The sequence below is a fragment of the Carcharodon carcharias genome, chromosome 5 (genome assembly GCF_017639515.1).
Source record: "Carcharodon carcharias isolate sCarCar2 chromosome 5, sCarCar2.pri, whole genome shotgun sequence".
Lineage (NCBI taxonomy): Eukaryota > Metazoa > Chordata > Chondrichthyes > Lamniformes > Lamnidae > Carcharodon > Carcharodon carcharias.
This window is the reverse complement of record NC_054471.1, coordinates 67764818-67781416: the sequence shown is the minus strand read 5'-3', so window position 1 is coordinate 67781416 and position 16599 is coordinate 67764818. Positions and strand designations below refer to the sequence as shown.

General features: G+C 42.5%; 1 protein-coding gene across 1 annotated transcript in view; it reads left to right on the top strand.

Annotated features, from left to right (window-relative positions):
• The window catches only part of mdn1 (midasin AAA ATPase 1), a 223102-nt gene that overhangs the window by 36897 nt on the left and 169606 nt on the right, over nucleotides 1–16599 (top strand). The window contains exons 13-19 of the mRNA XM_041187861.1: nucleotides 974–1086; nucleotides 4914–5062; nucleotides 6731–6791; nucleotides 8370–8581; nucleotides 9302–9405; nucleotides 9523–9667; nucleotides 10333–10429. Of these exons, the coding sequence (XP_041043795.1) occupies nucleotides 974–1086; nucleotides 4914–5062; nucleotides 6731–6791; nucleotides 8370–8581; nucleotides 9302–9405; nucleotides 9523–9667; nucleotides 10333–10429 (881 nt within the window). The remainder of the gene's footprint in view (nucleotides 1–973; nucleotides 1087–4913; nucleotides 5063–6730; nucleotides 6792–8369; nucleotides 8582–9301; nucleotides 9406–9522; nucleotides 9668–10332; nucleotides 10430–16599) is intronic.

Here is a 16599-nt window from a genome sequence, read left to right as displayed (position 1 = left end):
GTGGAGACAGTGGATTTACATAAAAGTAGGGATTCAAGGACTGGTGTCAGTTAGCAATGTTTGGATTTTGAACACTCGGGTTTTTGTACAGAGTACGATTTCCAATACAATTATGACGAAGACCTAAGAGGAAAATAAATTGGCATGGAATAAACTTCATTAGGTACTAAACTCGGCAGCAATTTGTGCTCCATTGTGGAACACAAAATATTGTTTACCCCTCAACCCCGGAACATCGAAGTATCCATTGCAACCATTGCCCTGAAATCAGTCCAAGACTAAGTTAAAGCAAACTCAGCAGTTTCTTCTGGGTCAGTTTGGCTTAAGTTCGGATTGTACTATATTATCGTTCAATCAAGCTGTCCGTGCTGGCTCTTTGTAAGAACAACTCGGCTAGTCCCACTCTCCTGCCCTTTCCCTGAAAATGTTTTCTCTTCAGGTGCTTATCTAGTTCCCCTTTTTTAAAGCCATGATTGACTCTGCCTCCACAGTCTTGGGCAGTGCATTCCAGATCCTAACTGCAGACTGTGGTGTCTTTTTAAAGAAAAAAAGCATTTCCTCACATCACCACTGCTTCATTTGCCATTTACCTTTTTTATTGGTGTACTCTGGTCCTTGACCTTCCACCATTGGGAACATTCTCTCTCTATCTGCTCTGTCTGGACTCCCCCATGATTTTGAGTTCCTCAATCAAATCTTGTCTCGACCTTCTCTTCTCCAGGACGGTCAATCCCCGTTTTTTGCAATCCATCCACGAAATGGAGTTCCCTTGTCTCTGGAACCGTTCTCGTAAATCATCCTTGGACCTCCTGTAATGCTTTCAGATCCCTCCTGGAGTGTGGTGAAATGGCGTTATTGATTTAAACCTGCACTGATCGGTTTCTACCCTCTCCTATGTGAATGATATTTAAAAAGTTGCTGCAGTATTGTTTGTTTGTTCGGAGGTGATGATTTGATTTTACTTGTGTTGCAGGCAGAGTTCTTCTGTAAGTTGTATAAACCTGCTGTTGAGTTCAGTGAGGTGGAAGTGATTGTGGGACGGGCTGTTCTACCTCGGCGCAGAAGCGATGTCGTCCTGTTGCAGTTGTAAGTGCAGCGTTAAAATTGAATACCTCCATTTGTGATTTCAGGATTGGTTTTAATGAAGCACTATGACCTTGATAACCAATAATTCCAGTAAATAAATGATTTGAAAGGATCAAGCTTGCAATGACTAAAACTTGAGGTTTTGACATTTTAGACATCACTTCGCAGGTTCGAGCAGGGTGTTAATTAAAACAAAAAAACATTGTGCCACTTTTTATATTTCTTTATTAAATTAGTATTGTAATGGCACTAGAACACTTAGTGACACGGAATTCGAGGGGTAATTTGTTTTCATAATATTGCCAATCAAGCGTCATTTATCAGATGACGGAATAATGATGATATAAAAAGAATTCTAAGTCCCATTGTTATGATCTTGGTGGAGACCATTAACTTTTTAAAAAGAAACTCTAACTCCCAGTTATTAACTGAGAGAATTACATCCCAGGATTCTACATTTCAAACAAACTCTTCACCTTACAAGAGTTAAACAAAGCATATACTACTAACTTACCATTATACTTTGTAAACATTCTTCAAGCCCAAAAATCTCAACCAAACACATCCCATTCTATTTTTATTTCCTTCTAAGAGTTCCCCTATACTTTACAGATTCTTGATGGCTCTTTCACTTCTCCCAGACCAAACCAGGTGTGCTACAGGTTCTTGGGAATTCACTTTGATTCTCCTCCAGTTTCCCACTGTTCTCCAAGATACAAGATTTCTTGAGGTCCTTCCACTAGCATCCAGCTAGACGACCCTCCAGCTCTCCTTCACCTCATGATTGTGACTCCCTAGTTTCAAGCTGCTTTCTTGCTTTGTGACTCCAAATCATAAAACTCCCTTGGTTTCAGATATTCCTCTGCTACTGGCTTATAGCTCCTGGCAGGTTCTTTCTCACTGCTGATCTCAAAGCTGTTTACCAGCTTCTCACCAGGTGTTCTCAGTTATAAAAATGTCAATCGCCAAACTAAGAATTACACCCATAAAACCTTAAATCATAAAATTAGATATTCATAACACCTTCCCCTTGCAGGATGTTTTTGATGGTGTTTTTTTATGGTACTAGGATCAGCTGTAGAAGTGGAATGTTCTATTCTAACAGCTGCTGAAGGAGACTGAGAATAGCTACCCAGCAGCGAAAAGAAGCTGGGAAGGGAGGTGCACTTGTGCACAAAACCTTACTTCTAGCAACTGTGTGGGAATGTTGGGAAGACTAAAACCATTGTCTTCAATCACTGCCATTCACTCCATCCCTCTCCCTACCATTGTTATGAAGTTGAATTAGACCTTTCCCAAATTTGGGCAACTATTTGTCCCTGAGGTGAGCTCCTGACTACTGATCAGCTCCATTACCAAGACCACTTCATCCACCATGATAGCATCACCCGTCTCCCCCCGCTTTACCTTATTTGCTGCTGAAACCCTCATTCGCACTTTTTGTTAACACTTGACTCTTTCAGTGTTCCCCCGGACAGAGGCTAGGAATCCTGCGGCAAGTGACTCACCTCCTGACTCCCCAAAGCCTGTCCACCACTTACAAGGCATAGGTCAGGAGTGTGATGGAAAACTCCCCACTTGCCTGGTTGAGTGCAGCTCCCACAACGCTTGAGAAGCTTGACACATCCAGGACAAAACAGCCCCCTTGATTGGCACCACACCCACAAACATTCACTCTCTCCACTACCAATGCCCAATGACAGAAGTGTGTACCATCTACAAGATACACTGCAGGAGCTCACCAAGGCTCCTTTGACAGCACCTTCCAAACCCACGACCTCTACCATCTAGAAGGACAAAGACAGCAGATAGATGGGAACACCACCACCTTGAAGTTCCCCACCAAGTCACTCACCATTCTGACTTGGAAATATATCGCCGTACCTTCACTGTCGTTGGGTCAAAATCCTGGAACTCCTTCTCTAACAGCACTGTGGACTGCAGCGGTTCAAGAGGCAGCCCAACACCACCTTCTCAAGGGCAGCTAGGGATGAGCAATAAATGCTGGCCCAGCCAGTGAAGCCCACATCCCATGAATGAACTTGGCACCCTGTATGAGCAAGCGCACCTAAACGCTGCTGCTAGTTACCCACCACCCATTGCCCTCTGCTTGTTGAGCCAAATTAGTACTGTGCCTGTTCTGGCAATGCCTCTTTTTTTAAAAAAAAATTCAAATGCTGAATTTCAAATTCCTCCATAGCCTCACCCCTCCTAATGTAATCTCCACCACCTCTAAAGATCTCTGTACTTCTCCAATTCTGGCCTTCTCTGCATTCCTGAATTTAATCATGTGTCCATGCTACAGCTGCTGAGGGTATGAGCCCTGGCATTGCCTCCCTAAACCCCTGTAACTTTTTAAGATGCTACTTTACCTTTGTCAATATCTCTTCAAGTCTTGGAGTCAAATTTAGTTTGCTACTGCTCCTGTGAAGTCCCTTGGAACCTTTTTTATCATGTTAAATATGTTATATAGAGACAAGTTATCTAAGCACCGGAGTAGCAACTGCCTCCACTTGTCATTTTGTGTTTGCATGATTTAGCCACTAGGTGGCACAATAGTCACACTAATCACTCCGTTCCTTAGAACAAGTTCAGATGGATGTCAAAAGACCCTATGGCATCGTTTCAAAGAGTAGAAAGTTATCCCATCTAACATTCTTCCCTCTGCCAACACTGCATTGGCTACTGGTCTGGAAATGCCTAATTTTTAAATTCCCATCCCTTTTTTCAAATGCCTCCATGGCTTGGCCTCTCCCTAATCTCCTTTGGTGCTGGCTTATGACATTTTGTGTGGAGGGCATGTTGGTGAGTGAACTAAAAGTGAAGACATGTCACTTGTTAATTAGCAGCTTCCAAAACTTTTTTTGATGGTGGTTAAATGTTGCAAGTGTCTTTGTCATTGCAATGTGTAGTTTGTTACAGGAAGTTTGTGTTTTTGAAATGTATCCATTCAGTTTAAATGCACACACACGTGTTTCATTAACAGCTCTAATAAAATCGGTAATGAAATTTTCTTTATTGTTCTAACTATGAAAGCCTGTGTTATCTTGTTCCAATTCGGTTGTCTGTCTAAAGCCATTACAGACCAAAGATAATGTGCATGCTCAGCAGAAAATCTCCACTCGATTAGTAATCTGGTGTCAATTCCAGTGGCTAGCATACCAGAGGATAGTTCTACTTTGTATTTAAACTGGCATGTCCTGCCTAATCAAGCAGGACAGGATTGTGGCAAGGCCAGCATTTGTTGCCCACCCCTAACTGCCCTTGGCTTGCTAGGCCATTTCAGAGGGCAGTTAAGAGTCAACCACATTGTTGTGGGTCTGGAGTCATACGTAGGCCAGACCAGGTAAGGACGGCAGATTTCCTTCCCTGAAGGACATTAGTGAACCAGATGGGTTTTTACAACAATCAGCAAATGTTTCATGGTCATCATCACTGAGGCGAGCTTTTCAATTCTTTATTGAATTTAAATCGACCAGCTACCTACGTGGGATTTGAACCCAAGTCCCTAGAGAATTTGCCGGGCCCTCTGGATTGCTAGCCCAGTGACATAATGCTACGCCACCATCTTCCCCCTATTTTGCTTAGGAGTAAATGGATTCTGTTTATGTCATCGGTCATGACTTTTCTCAATAGTTTTATTTTCTTGCCATCCAGCTAATACTCCTTGGTCGCTGATATAGTTGAGTTCACATGTTTAGTGTAATTTATTACTGTATAATCACAAGACTATACTTCTATATTGTAATTCACCTCCGCTGCTTACTTGACAGATATTTTCAAACTGGATGTTTTTTCTGACTGAAGTCCTTTCACTTTGTTTTAAGGGAAACCCAAACCTTTTCGGCCACAAGACCCTCCTCTCTGCTGCTGGAGCAGCTGGCTGTTTGCCTAAGTAAAAAGGAGCCTGTCTTATTGGTTGGTGAAACGGGTACTGGAAAAACCTCTACAGTCCAGTACCTTGCCAGAATTACAGGTTGGGAGAACGGTGTTCGTTGAATAAACTTTGTCCTGCTATTGGAATAAGGTTTAATATTTCTACTTCAACCACATTGTTGTGGGTCTGGAGTCAAATGTAGACCAGACCAGGAAAGGACAGCAGATTTCCTTCCCTAAAGGACATTAATGAACCAGATGGCTTTTTACAACAATAGATGAAAGCCTCATGGTTGCCATTACTAAGACTGGCTAGGTTTATTAACTGAATTTAACCAGCTACCATGGTGGGATTTGAACCTAGTGGAGTAGCCTGGGTCCCCTGTGTTACTAGTCCAGTGACCTTACCACTACACCATCACCTCCCCAGTCTGTACCCTGCTGGGTGCTGAAGTGGGAGCGCTAAACTATTAAGTTGACCAGTTCTGTTCCACTTAGCTTTCCAGAATTGGAATGGTTGTAACTGCACTCTTACATCATACATGGTATGTCGGTTTGAGGGATGGCAAACCAATGTGAATTTTGCCCCCTCCCCACCTCCTGGAATAACATTAATTTTAGTCGACACTGGGCAGAATATTGCTGTCGTTGTGCAGGGATGGGCCTGACACGGCAACATGTGTGCGTCTGGATCTCATCGTTCGATATTTCTTTTGGCGGGCGTGCCCTGGAGACAGCTGTGCACCCGCGGAACTATTGAGGGCCTACTAAAGCCATTAAAAAACCAATTAAAGTTGTTAACAACGCTGCCCATCCGACATTAAGGTTGTCGGGCAGGCGAAGAGCCTAAGCGGCCGTGGCATTTTTCAGGAAACCTCATCCCCGGGCGGGATGAGGTTTCCTGAAGGTTTTATAAAATAATTAAATAAAACTTCCAAACTTGAATAACTTGTCCCAGCTCATGTGACACTGTCACATGTTTAAGTTCATTGTTACTTTATTTATTAATAACTTTTATAGTCCGTTCGGTCTCCCTGAGACAGCTCCGTGCCTCGGCGATTGAAGTGTTCTTTCGTGTGCAACTCTCCCTCCTCCCCTCACCTGCGCAGGTAGTGCTGAGCGCTGCTGGTTGCACGTGACGGTGGGTGGGCCTTAATTGGCCCGCCCACATAAAATGGCGGCGTGCAGCTAATCATGGGCGGCAATCGGCTCTGCTCCCGCCCGCCTTAGGAAAAATTCTCCCCACTGTCAGCCTTCTCCTTATTTAAAAAAAAAGGCTCTGTTGAATATTGAATATAAAAATCTCAATCAGAAAAAGGTATGAGGGCAATCCTGCAGCAAGTTTTCCTCAGCTCTCACACTATATTTTCTGAAATTAGTGTTGCTGGTGCAGCCATTTAACTGCAAGTTGAAATTCAAAGATTGCTAGTTCACATCCATCTTTTTATATTTTTTCTTGTCTGTTTGGAGACACATCATTGGACCCTCCATCCACCAAAAGTACCATTTGGATAAATGTCTCCTGTTTACTTGTATTGTTTTGAGTTGGTCACTAATTTTGGATGTTACAGTTAATTCTTGATGAATATTTATTTTCTAATGATTAGGGGCTAACTCTTTTTGAACAAACCATGGCTGATGATGTCTGCGCATTTGTCAGTATTCTGGCAAATAACTAAATCTTTACCGTTTAAATTTTTGTTTAATAATGACTCTTGGAAGTTCTCCTTGCGTAAGTATTACTGTCTGTCTGTGTATTTTGTTTCAGGTCACAAACTGAAGGTCGTAAATATGAACCAACAGAGTGACACAGCAGACCTGCTTGGAGGGTATGTGTTGCATTTGAGGGATGGCTTAAGGTTTCTGATCGAGCTAAACTAGCAGCTGAATTCGTACGTTGCTATTTCTTGTCCTTATTTGGCAAATTTCCTTGCAGCTTAAAAAAACTAATTGAAATTATTAATGGTCAACCTGACCTCCAACACTGAAGGTGGACAAAGGTAATGTTTAGAAACTCGTGGGTTGTTTTATTTAGAATGTTCTTGGTTGTTTTAGAACATTGTGGATCATCTCTGCTGCTGTGGTGCAATTTGTCACAGCTGTCAAAAATGTGAGCAGAGTTTTTAGAGCAGGTTGTTCAATGTGGATTGGCCAAGCCTCCTAGATGAGGGAATCTCTTAATAAAAAGAATTATTTCTCTCAGCTTTGTAGTTACAAAGCCAAACAGGTTGATTATCGGCCTGTAAATCCTTCCAATGCACCTAATGATAAGTGGTAAAGAACGGGAGAGTTTCCTGATCAGCCAAACTGCAGAAAGCAACGGCAAACCATTGCAGTACTTTGCCAAGCATAATTATGGCTCAGTCCAATGGAAGTCCATGGTTGCCAATACCTTCTTAGGGCATGGTACCTGGAGGGAGGAGTCACGGATCATCAACAGGACAGGGAAAAAGCCTTCAGGAAGAGCTGCATAATTGTAATAATGTTAACACAGCATGGTGGAGGTTTGCGCTCTATTGAGTGGCCTCTTCACTTAGTAAAAAGACAAATACTTAAAAATTTGGAATCTACACCTAATGTTGGATCTTGCATTCTCAATGGGTGGTTTGACATCGTAATTGATTCTTGGACAGATTCTTTGCATCTTTGTGTTGCCACTGGTAATTTAAAATATTTAGATTTTCTTTTCATGGCCATGCACCTGTTTAGGAACCAGCAAACACTTAGCCACAACCAATGCTGCTAGATCTGACATCCCTCCCAGGCAGTACTTTCAGGGCCACGCTCTGCCCCTCCTGTCGCTGAGGTCAGACACCATACTTCACCATTCATTGTTCCGTAAAACTCCAGCTTCCCTCTGTACTGTTGCTTAGTCAGAAATGTGGCAAAGAATGTCTAATATGAAAAGTGGGAGCATGACCATTCTAGTAGCAAACTATAAACTGAGTGTTTAATGATGTGGACTTAATAATGAGAACTATTTGGCTTGAGATACACTTCAAACGCTGGATATGCCAAAATATTTTTTTAAAACAGCACACGGTTAAAATTGCACTTCCTGGTGGCAATGCCAAGAGTAACGCCAGTCCTTCAAGAGAAGGCTTCACTTTTCTCATGGAAGTAGGAGGCATGTGGAAAAAGGCCAGTGACGGAGGAATGAAAATAAATTGGTGTAGATGCCCCATAAAAAGGTATCTTCATTTCAGCAGCCTTAGACTAAAATTGAAATTTGGTTTTCAGTATTTGTACACCAAGTTTCCTGGTGAAATGTTCTCAGCTCTGAGCACTTGAGTTCACAAATGGGGTTAGGGAGCATAAAGCAACATTGGTTACTCGAGTGTCAACAGTATAGAATTAGTGTTTGATTTACACATTAACACCTGGGATTTATACTTGTTTCTGTTCAGGTACAAGCCTATGGACCGTAGACTTATTATGCTACCTTTGCGAGAAGCGTTTGAAGAGCTTTTCATTCAGACATACTCTCGGAAGCAGAACATTACTTTCTTGGGCCACATTCAAACATGCTGCAAACAGAAACGCTGGCAGGATTTACTCCGACTGATGCTGCATGTCTATAAAACAGCTATCAATAAGGAACTAAAAACTAAGGAAGACAGTGAGAAACTTTTTAATATTTTAAATGTTTATTTTGACACAACTTTTATTTCATTTATGCATTAGGTCTCTGAGGGTAAGGTTCTCGGTCCATATGATTTGGGAGAAGTGCAGTTGTCTCTGTTTGTTCTAGCAAATGATCATTTTAATGCTGTGAAGTAACAAAAGGTGGAAAATGCAGAATCACTTCTGGCAAATACCCTGTTCCATTTGTTCTCTAGTGCCATAATCTCGATGTGTTATGTTTTACCGTGGAAGCCTACCTCAATTGTTGAGCAACATTGGCCCTAAAAAATTTGGATTGAGTTTTGGGCCGTGGCAGATGCATGTGAGATTTGACTTTGTGGACAAAAATTTTCAGTTTCCAAGTTATTGGAAGTGTGCGCTATTAAAAGCACAGCGGGGCCAAACAAGAGGCCCAGGAAAACAATGGGACAAAGCGTATCCCTTTAATCAAGGAGATTAAAGGATTGAGAATTAAATAAGGAGTGTGTGATAAATTCAGTGTCAAATCAGGTACAGCAAGAAGAAAGGGAAGATTGAATTGAGAATGGAAGGCAGATAAGGGGGGAAAAAAGCAAGATAAAATAAAACATTTAAAAATTGACTTTAAAACTAATAGTTCATTAGCTGAATTCTGTGTAATTCACACCTGCAGAAGCGATTGGAATTATAGTCCCTTATTTCTTGTCTTCTTTCACAATGGCATGTTTCATTTTAGAAGGCTGGCTGAGAGATAAATGGGAATTACTTGGTCTACGCCTGACCCAGGCTCAGCAGCAAATGAAACTAACTGAATCGGCACTGGTATTTGCCTTTGTGGAGGTAAGATGTGAAAGTGATTGTCTGTCTCAAATAGCTAGTCACTGGTACTGAGCCAGAAAAAATTCCCCTGATCTTTTCATTCCTTTGATGATTAACTTCAATTCCCTATTTAACTAGGGTACCTTAGCACAGGCTGTGAAGAAAGGAGAGTGGATCTTGTTGGATGAGATCAACTTGGCTTCAGCAGAGACACTGGAATGTCTGAGTGGACTGTTGGAAGGGAATACAAGCTCACTTGTGCTGCTGGACCGAGGAGATACTGGTACAAGAGCTATTGCCTTTATATCTAACTTATTTCTTGTGTTCTATAAAAACTCCTTTTCAGGTTAGTTTCCTTCTGATCTGATGCTGCGATTGAACAACATTTGCTAAATCCTCAGTGTGCTAAGAATTACGCTGACAACCAATTTAAGATTGTCAGGCAGGCTCACAGTGTGGCACATTTGCGTGTACTGGAAGCTACATAAATAATACACACAGGGCCCTGTTCTTTGCAGACAGAAAGTGTATGTACACACATTGCACCTGTTTCGACTAAACAAAATAAGTGACAGCGTTCGCTGGCTTCTTCCCCAGGGCAATATCTTGTCCAATCTAGAGTCACGCTGCCTGGTTTAAATTTCAAAAAACGCTTGGTAGTTAATTACCAGTCACCATCAACTGGTGCATTCTTCATGATAATGCCTCTACCAATCAGAATCCACTTGCCAACCAATCAGCACTCTCTTCTCAATCAGCATAAATATGTTGTTTCCCCTGACATTGGTATTTTCTTGTGAATTGTCCTGATAAGTACAAGACTAAAAGCTCTGGCAAAAGATGTCTTTTTCTTCAGTACTTAATACAGAAAGAAAATGCTCCTCTTCTCCATGTAATTGTTCATGAATTTTACAATGACTATTACTAACTTGTTTTATCCTCTTACAGAGCCCATTCACCGTGACCCAGAGTTTCGCTTGTTTGCCTGCATGAATCCAGCAACAGATGTGGGAAAGAAAAACTTACCACCAGGCATAAGAAACCGGTAACTAAAACCTAATAATAAAATTCTCTCTCTGCCCTTACTGAAGGCCCAATTAAATATTAGTTCCACAAAGCAGTTTGCTATTTGTGTTGCTTAGTAGGAAGATGTGACTTCACAGAATCACAGTGCAGAAGAGTCTCTTCGGCCCATCAAGTCTGCACCGACACATGAGAAACACCTGACCTACCTACCTAATCCCATTTACCAGCACTCCGCCCAAAGCCTTGAATGTTATGACGTGCTAAGTGCTCATCCAGGTACTTTTTAAAGGATGTGAGGCAACCCGCCTCCACCACCCTCCCAGGCAGTGCATTCCAGACCGTCACCATCCTCTGGGTAAAAGTTTTTACTCACATCCCCCTCTAAACCTCCTGCCTCTCACCTTGAACTTATGCCCCCTTGTGACTGACCCTTCAACTAAGGGGAACAGCTGCTCCCTATCTGCCTTGTCCATGCCCCTCATAATCTTGTACACCTCAATCAGGTCGCCCCTCAGTCTTCTCTGCTCCAACGAAAACAACCCACATGTATCCAACCTCTCTTCAGTAACTTAAATGTTTCATCCCAGGCAATATCCTGGTGACTGTCCTCTGTACCCCCTCCAGTGCGATCACATCCTTCCTATAATGTGGCAACCAAAACTGCATACTACTCCAGCTGTGCACAATATGCACTTTCCAGATGCTGAGACTGAAATAACTTGCACAATAAATATAAATGAGGCATTCTGAAACTGCAGACACTCGCAAATTGCGAACCATGGATAGGCTTCAATGAGCAAAGCCTTTTTGAAGGGCCAAAAGGCCCACTCCTGCTCTTAAGTCCTAAGTTCCTATTTTACAACTTTGAGGTGTAGTCTGTTGCAAAGCAGCAGAATCTGGCACTTATACCTGAGTTGGGATCACTGCACTTTCCATTGCTTTCTGCTTTCTTTTTGCCCTCAGATTCTCATAAAGCCAGTCATTCTGGTTGACGTGAGAAAGAAATGGCCTTCGTAGAATGGAGAGAGCCTTTTGTCCCAACTGCACAGCAATAGCCAAGCCACTCTATTTCTGGTTTGTGTGCTTGCACAGCTCTATCCCAGGCAATAGGGTAGTTTCTCTCCAGCATATTGGAAGCACTCTTGGCTGTTCATCGATTGGTGCCATGGGATCTTTTGTGTCCAGTTCAGAATGGCAAATGCTACTGCAGTTTATGTTTCATTAAAAGAAGGCAGCACTCCCTCACCACTGCATTGAAACGTCAGCCTTAAACAAAGGCTACCTTCTGCAAGTCCATACAAATAACATCCATAGACATTAATGCCCGTCAACCTAGAAAGCCAAATTTGACTACTGTCAAAAAAAACCTGACTCGTCAGAAATGCTCATTATAAGGAAATAGTTGTGTGCGCTTTGGTACATCCTTTGTATGATTCTCTCCAATGAAAGCTTGAAGGAAAAAATCCAAATGTCTGGATTGTAGGATCCTTCAATTCTAAAATCTAAATTTTAAGTTAATGTATTTAATCTCAGAAACTAAGTGGCACTTCTGTATTGAACAGAACAAACAATTATTTGAGCAGTCACTGTCCCAGTTCTAACCCTCACTCCAGTTCAGTCTCACTAATCCCATCATTCTCCACCCTCTCCTAGTCTAATCCTCTTCAAAACTGAGATATTTTTTCCCACTGATTTTAACTTTTCACTATTTTCCCCTTCTCCAGTCCATGTTAAACTTGCACTTCGATTCAAGTAGATCCTATTCTTTCAGCTATTTGGCAAACTGACACTTGCTCCATTGTCCTCCTGAATGCCCTCCAACCCCTTCATACCCAAGTCTGACTGCTACTAAGGCAGTATGGTGCCCCCTGTATACCTTGGCTCATTTTACTTAATTGGCCCATGTACTTTTGAAAAATATTATTGAGCACATTGTGTCTCAATTTTTTTTTAATAATAATACACACCAAGAAGAGTTCTTTTGTATCAATGGCGTGAGCAGTCCAGTAGCAGCCTAAGAATGACTGACTAGTATGTATCTGCAGGTTTGGGAGATTTTCATTTAATTTGTTGTCTTTTTGCTTCCTATTACCATCCTGGTTTTCATCCAAGGTTATTAATTAATCACCAATCTCCTGTACCTTAATCTTTAAAAATGTCATAAGACACTTTATCAAATTACTTCTGAAAAAGTAAGGAAGTAAGCCTACAGTTGTTAGTTAAACTGCATTGGTGCAGAATTTGTCATGCTCGCTCTTAGTTTTGATTTCTCATCAGCTATTCACATCGACTCATTCGTCTTATGAGCACTGGTAGCATTCATCTGAAGAAAATAATTTTATTTTATTATGGATGTTAAACTAATTGGTGTGTCATTCAACTTTCCATTTATTATCTTTAACTTCTTGGCTGTAACTGTGCAATACTGAAGCAGTCCATGTCCAAGTGCAGCAAGACCTGGACAATATCCAGGCTTGGGCTGACAAGCAACAAGTAACATTCACACCACACAAGCGCCAGGCAATGACCATCTCCAGCAAGACAGAATGTAACCCTCACCCCTTGACATTCAATGGCATTACCATCACCAAAGATTATAAGACATAGGAGCAGAAGTAGGCCATTCAGCCCATCAAGTCTGCTCTGCAATTCAATGAGATCATGGCTGGTCTGATGATCCTCAACTAAACTTTCCTGCCTTTTCCCCATAACCCTTGATTCCCTTACTAATTTAAAATTTGTCTATCTCAGCCTTGAATATATGGAACGACCCAGCCTCTACAGCCCTCTGTGGTAAAGAATTCCACAGATTCACTACCCTCAGAGAAGAAATCCCTCCTCTGCCTTAAATGGGCGACCCCTCACTCTGAGATTATGCCTCTGGTCCTAGACTCTTCCGCAAGGGGAAACATCCTTTCAGCATCTACCCTGTCAAGCCCACTAAGAATCTTATATGTTTCAGTAAGTTCGCCTCTCATTCTTCTAAACTCCAATGAGCACAGGCTCAACCTACTTAACCTCTCCTCATAAGAAAACCCCTCCATACCCGGGAACAGCCTAGTGAGCCTTCTCTGGACTGCCTCCAATTCCAGTATATCTTTCCTTGGATAAGGGGACCAAAACTGTTCACAATATTCTAGGTGTGGTCTAACTAGTGCCTTGTATGGTTTTAGCAAGACTTCCCTATTTTTATACTCCCCATTCCCTTTGAAATAAAGGACAACATTCCATTTGCCTTAACTATTACCTGCTGAACTTGTATGTTAGCTTTTTGCGTGAGAACTCCCAGATCCCTCTGTACTGCAGCTTACTGCAATCTCTCCCCATTTAAATAATATTCGGTTTCTCTATTCTTCCTGCCAAGGTACATAACCACACATTTTCCCTCATTATATTCCATCTGCCACGTTTTTTCTCACTCACTTAACCTGTCTATATCCCTTTGTAGGCTGTGTCATCCTCACCACTTGCCTTCCTTTTTGTGTCATCCGCAAACTTGATAGTACATTCACTTCCCTCATCTAAGTCACTAAGGTAAATTGTAAATAATTGTGGCCCCAGCACTGATCCCTGTGGCACTCCACCGGTTACAGGTTGCCATCCTGAAAATGCCCCCTCTATCCCAACTCTGCCTTCTATTACAAAAACAAAAATTGCTGGAAAAACTCAGCAGGTCTGACAGCATCTGTGGAGAGGAAGACAGAGTTAACGTTTCGCGTCCCTATGACTTTTCATCAGGCAAGAGTCATACGGACTCTTGCTGAGTTTTTTCCAGCAATTTTTGTTCTTGTTTCAGATTTCCAGCATCTGCAGTATTTTGCTTTTATCTGTCTTCTATTAGTTAGCCAATTCTGTATCCATGCTAATATACTACCCCCAACACCATGGGCTCTTACCTTTATTAAGTAGCCTTATGGGTGGTACCCTACTGACTGCCTTTTGGAAATCCAAATATATTACATCTATTGGTTCCCCTTTAACTATCCTGCTTGTTACCTCCTCAAAGAATTCTAATAAATTTATCAGGCATGATTTCCCCTTCATGAAGCCATGCTGACTCTGCTTGATTATATTATACATTTCTAAATGCTCTGCTATTGCATCCTTTATAATAGAATTTTAACATTTTCCCAATGACAGATGTTAAGCTAACTGGCCTAGAGCTGCATGTTTTTTGTCTCCCTCCCTTTTTGAATAAGAGTGTTACATTGGCCATTCTCCAATCCTCTGGGACTTTTCCAGAATCTAAGGATTCTTGGAAGATTATTACCTGCGGTACATTCATTACCTGTGTAGTTACTTCCTTTAGTATCCTAGCATGCAACCCATCAGGTCCAGGAGACCTATCGGCCTTTAACTCCATTAGTTTCCCAAATACTTTTTCTCTAGTGATAGTTATTGTATTTATTTCCTCCCCTTGATTATTTAGTAGTTTTGAAATGCTATTAGTGTCTTCTACCATGAAGAACCCCCCACTTTCAACATCCTGAGGGTTACTATTGACCAGAAGCTCATTCACTCACAGGATGTGGGCTTCACTGGCTGGGCCAGCATTTATTGCCCATCCCAAGTTGCCCTTGAGAAGGTGCTGGTGGTGTGAGCTGCCTTCTTGAGCTGCTGCAGTCCATGTGGTGTAGGTACGCCCACAGTGCTGTTAGGACAGGAGGTCCAGGATTTTGACCCAGCAACAGTGAAGAAATGGTGAAATATTTCTAAGTCAGGATGGTGAGTAACTTGGAGGGGAACTTCTAAGTGGTGGTGTTTGCATCTATCTGCTGCCCTTGTCCTTCTAGATGGTAGTTGTCATGGGTTTGGAAGGTGCTGTCGAAAGAGCCTTGGTGAATTCCTGCAGCGCATCTTGTTGATAGTACACACTGCTGCTGCTGTGCTTCGGTGGTGGAGGGAGTGAATGTGGATGTGGTGCCAATCAAGTGGGCTGCTTTTTCCTTGATGGTGTCAAGCATCTTGAGTGTTGTTGGAGCTGCACTCATCCAGGCAAGTGGGGAGTATTCCATAACACTCCTGACTTGTGCCTTGTAGATGGTGGACTGGCTTTGGGGAGTCAGGAGGTGAATTACTTGTTGCAGGATTCCTAGCCTCTGACCTGCTCTTGTAGCCACAGTATTTATATGGCTAATCCAGTTCAGTTTCTGGCCAGTGGTCCCAGGATGTTGATAGTATGGGATTCAGTGATGGTAATGCCGTTGAACATCAAGGGGCGATGGTTAGATTCTCTCTTGTTGGTGATGGTCATTGCCTGACACTTGTGTGGTGCGAATGTTATTTGCCACTTGTCAGCCCAAGCCTGGATTTTGTCCAAGTCTTGCTGCATTTGGACATGGACTGTTTCAGTACCTGAGGAGTCGTGAATGTTGCTCAACATTGTGCAATCATCAGTGAACATCCCCATTTCTGACTTTACGATGTAAGGAAGGTGATTGATAAAGCAGCTGAAGATGGTTGGGCTGTGGACACTATCTTGATGAAGTCCTGGAGCATGTCTTGGAGCTGAGCAGACGGACCTCCAACAACCACAACCATCTTCCTTTGTGCTAGGCATGACTCCAACCAGCGGAGAGTTTTCCCCCTGATTCCCATTAACACCAATTTTGCTTGGGCTCCTTGATGCCCCACCCTGTCAAATGCTGCCTTGATGTTGGGGCAGTCACTTTCACCTCACCTCACCTCACCGGGAGTTCAGCTTGTTTGTCCATGTTTGACCAAAGATATAATAAGGTCAGGAGCTAAGTGGCCCTGGTGGAACCCAAACTGGGTATCAGTGAGCAGGTTATTGCTAAGCAAGTGCCACTTAATAGCACTGTTGATGATCACTTCCATTACTTCACTGTTGATCGAGAGTAGACTGATGGGGCGGTAATTGGCTGGGTTGGCCAACTGAACTGTACTAGTCGTATAAATACTGAGGCTACGGGAGCAGATCAGAAGCTAGGAATCCTAAAGTGAATAACTAACCTCCTGACTCTCCAAAGCCTACAAGACACAAGTCAGGAGCGTGATGGAATACTCTCCACTTGCCTGGATGAGTGCAGCTCCGAGAACACTCAAGAAGCTTGACACCATCCAGGTCAAAGCAGCCTGCTTGATTGGCACCACATCCACAAACATTCACTCCCTCCACCACTGACACACAGTAGTAGCAGCAGTGTGTATCATCTACAAGATGCACTG